Raw genomic sequence first — 2,632 nt, 5'->3', positions numbered from 1 at the left:
ACTAATAACACTATTAGGCCAGGGGAGGGGGGGGGGAAACAGTTGCACTATGGAAAACTACCACTCCCATGATACATTGCGAAAAATTAGTTAATGCCAATCCCTTTGGTAAATGAATGCGCTAAAGCTGTCTGCCTGTTCAAGGTTAGGAATATGCAAAAAACTCATCCCTTTTTACCGTGCGAAAGGCGGGGGAAACTGGAAAATAAATGTTTTTTAAAAAAGAGGTACTCTGGCGAACCATAGTGTAATGCGACGAAGGAAGATAATTACAGCGCAAATTATAATTACAGTGTAATTTGTAATTTACAGACCACGGACCATTGTCTGCGAAGAGAGGACCTACGCATAGGTTATAATAAAAAAATAGGAACCAGAATACTTGTGCAGTAATGTCCTGTCCTCACTACCTAAAGATAAGACTCCAATGCAAGAATGTATGCTTCGTGTAGAAAAAAAAGAACTCAATCTTCCAGGTGAAATTTTGCAGCATAAATTTTTCCCCATAAACGATTGCGTGCATTTCTCGCAAAGTAATCCAGAGGTAAGAAAATCAGTAAGATGAAAAGTGCATTACATCCAATAGTAAAAGGGAATTTATTCTCCCCAATTAGTTTAGAAGTGAAAAGTTCTAAACCGTACAATGAGAGTAACTGCGTGGAATCTAGAAACGTTTCCGCCAGTGAACCACAACTCCCATCACCGCGCGAAAACTGAACCAGGCAACCTCGCGTGGTTGCCCTCTGACGTCAGGGACAAGGGAGGGGAGCTTTAAAAAAATTAAAAACTCAGCGCGCCTGCGCAGTTTTTTGCGAATTTGAGGAAATAATACTTGGCTGCTGGTATTAGTAGTTTTCCTGGGCGCAGCGGCAGCTGGTGAGTGTCCCTGTTGTGCGACCCCGGGCGAGGGTCTTGAGCCCTCGAGCGCGCTTTTTCTGCCATTGTGCCCGATTTCGGCTTCTTTGCAAAAACCCGATGAATCTCGCGCTTAATCCGGTTTGCGATTTCGTTGGGGAAAGCGAAACGATCAGGCTCGCAGCGCAGTTCTGAACGCCGCGTCCCCCACCCTCCTCCATGTGTCCACGGCTCCCTTTGATACGTGGCCTTTGGCCTTGTCTTAGGGTGGTTCCAATGGAGGCCTTTTTTTTTCTTTTTTTTTTCTTTTTTTTTTTTTGCAACGGTGACATTTCTCATCCCAAACATTTGGTGCAACGTCGACTTCCATTTATAACTCTGGCTTTCCCCATCATTTTTCTTTCCCAAAAAGTCTGTTAAGGAGAAAAAACTTCACAAAGTATTTAACTGATAAAGACATTTATTGTGGAGCTATCCTACCTATTGCAAGGAAAGCAGGACATTTCTGCAATGAAAACTTTGTCTGGAAGATCCCTAAAGAAGCGTACTGAATCTTCATTCTTGGTTATAAACTTTGCATGTAGGGTACATGTCATCGCATTTGCCATGTACTTTTCAACCCGTGCCTTATATTTTCCTCCCGTAGTTGTTTTCCTGTTAATTATATAAGACTCGAGACAGAGACATTTGTTTTGTTGTATATGTAATTGTGAAGGTCGTTATGGGCATTTTTAAAGTATAGCTATTGATTACAGTGATGATCTTAGTATATGTGTACTAGCAAGTGTTGGCAAACAGAATTATAAATTCAGACGATAGCAGTTTAAATGTTTGCCCACACAAGATTCAAAGAAATTCCTAATTCCCTTCACATCTCTAACATACTTGTAGTTATGTTGGTTTACATTATAAGTTGCTTTTAACAAATAATATAAAATATTTTGAATACTCTGGCTGAAGGGTTCCCTCTGCAGACCATTAGAATAATACTTCTAGAGAAGGTCTACTATTGAGAGATCTCTGAAAGTGAAAGACATGCTTTATTCAAAATGCTTAATTTGGCTGGGCTGAAAAGAAAGAAGCAACATAGTTGTGGGGGAAAATAAGCAGATGAAATAATGTTTTTTGTTTATTTTGTCATTTCTCTCATTGAACTAAAAAACACTAAAATTTTCTTTAATTGCCAAGAAAAGAAAATTATATTAGCCCAACATTCCAGAGCTCATATGCATTCTACAAATTCTGAAAAATGAAGGATGAATGGGAAGGTATAGGTACCCAAAGCAGGGAGACATATGACAGAGTACATATGTCACAATGCAAACTCTGGAATTTACCTGCTATAGTTACATCTGATATTAGGATGCAAATACAAAAGGCCAGAGCCTGTGTTATTGCAACAAAGGTTTCATTATTTTTTTTATCACCACAATTATTCTGGATTATGGGTCCTGTATATACTCTCTAGTTGTATTCTCTTATATATGGAACAGTATGTCCTTGATAAAAATGTTTCTTTTAACCTAGCTATGCTGCTGAGTAAAATACTATACTGTATTACTTTACAAATATACATCAGATGTCTTCATATGTATCAGTAACTTTCTTAAATTAATATTACCTGTAGTCATGTCAAACAAGGAAGTGAAAGCAGCATTGAAAAGTGCCAGAGATGCAATAAGAAATAAGGAGTATAAAGAAGCACTGAAACATTGCAAGGTAATCAATAGTCAAAAGGTTGGCTACATTAAAACATTACAATATGTTCATAGTACTG

General features: G+C 38.4%; 1 protein-coding gene across 2 annotated transcripts in view; it reads left to right on the top strand.

Annotated features, from left to right (window-relative positions):
* Positions 1-787: 787 nt before the first annotated feature.
* TTC37 (tetratricopeptide repeat domain 37) overlaps positions 788-2,632 on the top strand; it is a 61,131-nt gene continuing 59,286 nt past the window's right edge. For both annotated transcript variants that reach the window (XM_039342522.1, XM_039342521.1), the window contains exons 1-2: positions 788-876; positions 2,483-2,574. In XM_039342522.1, the coding sequence (XP_039198456.1) occupies positions 2,485-2,574 (90 nt within the window). In that variant the 5' untranslated portion in view covers positions 788-876; positions 2,483-2,484. The remainder of the gene's footprint in view (positions 877-2,482; positions 2,575-2,632) is intronic.

This window comes from Crotalus tigris, unplaced genomic scaffold, assembly GCF_016545835.1.
Source record: "Crotalus tigris isolate CLP2741 ecotype Arizona unplaced genomic scaffold, ASM1654583v1 scf7180000017794.702064, whole genome shotgun sequence".
Lineage (NCBI taxonomy): Eukaryota > Metazoa > Chordata > Lepidosauria > Squamata > Viperidae > Crotalus > Crotalus tigris.
The sequence above is the reverse complement of the archived record's forward strand: the minus strand, read 5'-3'. Positions and strand labels throughout refer to the sequence as shown.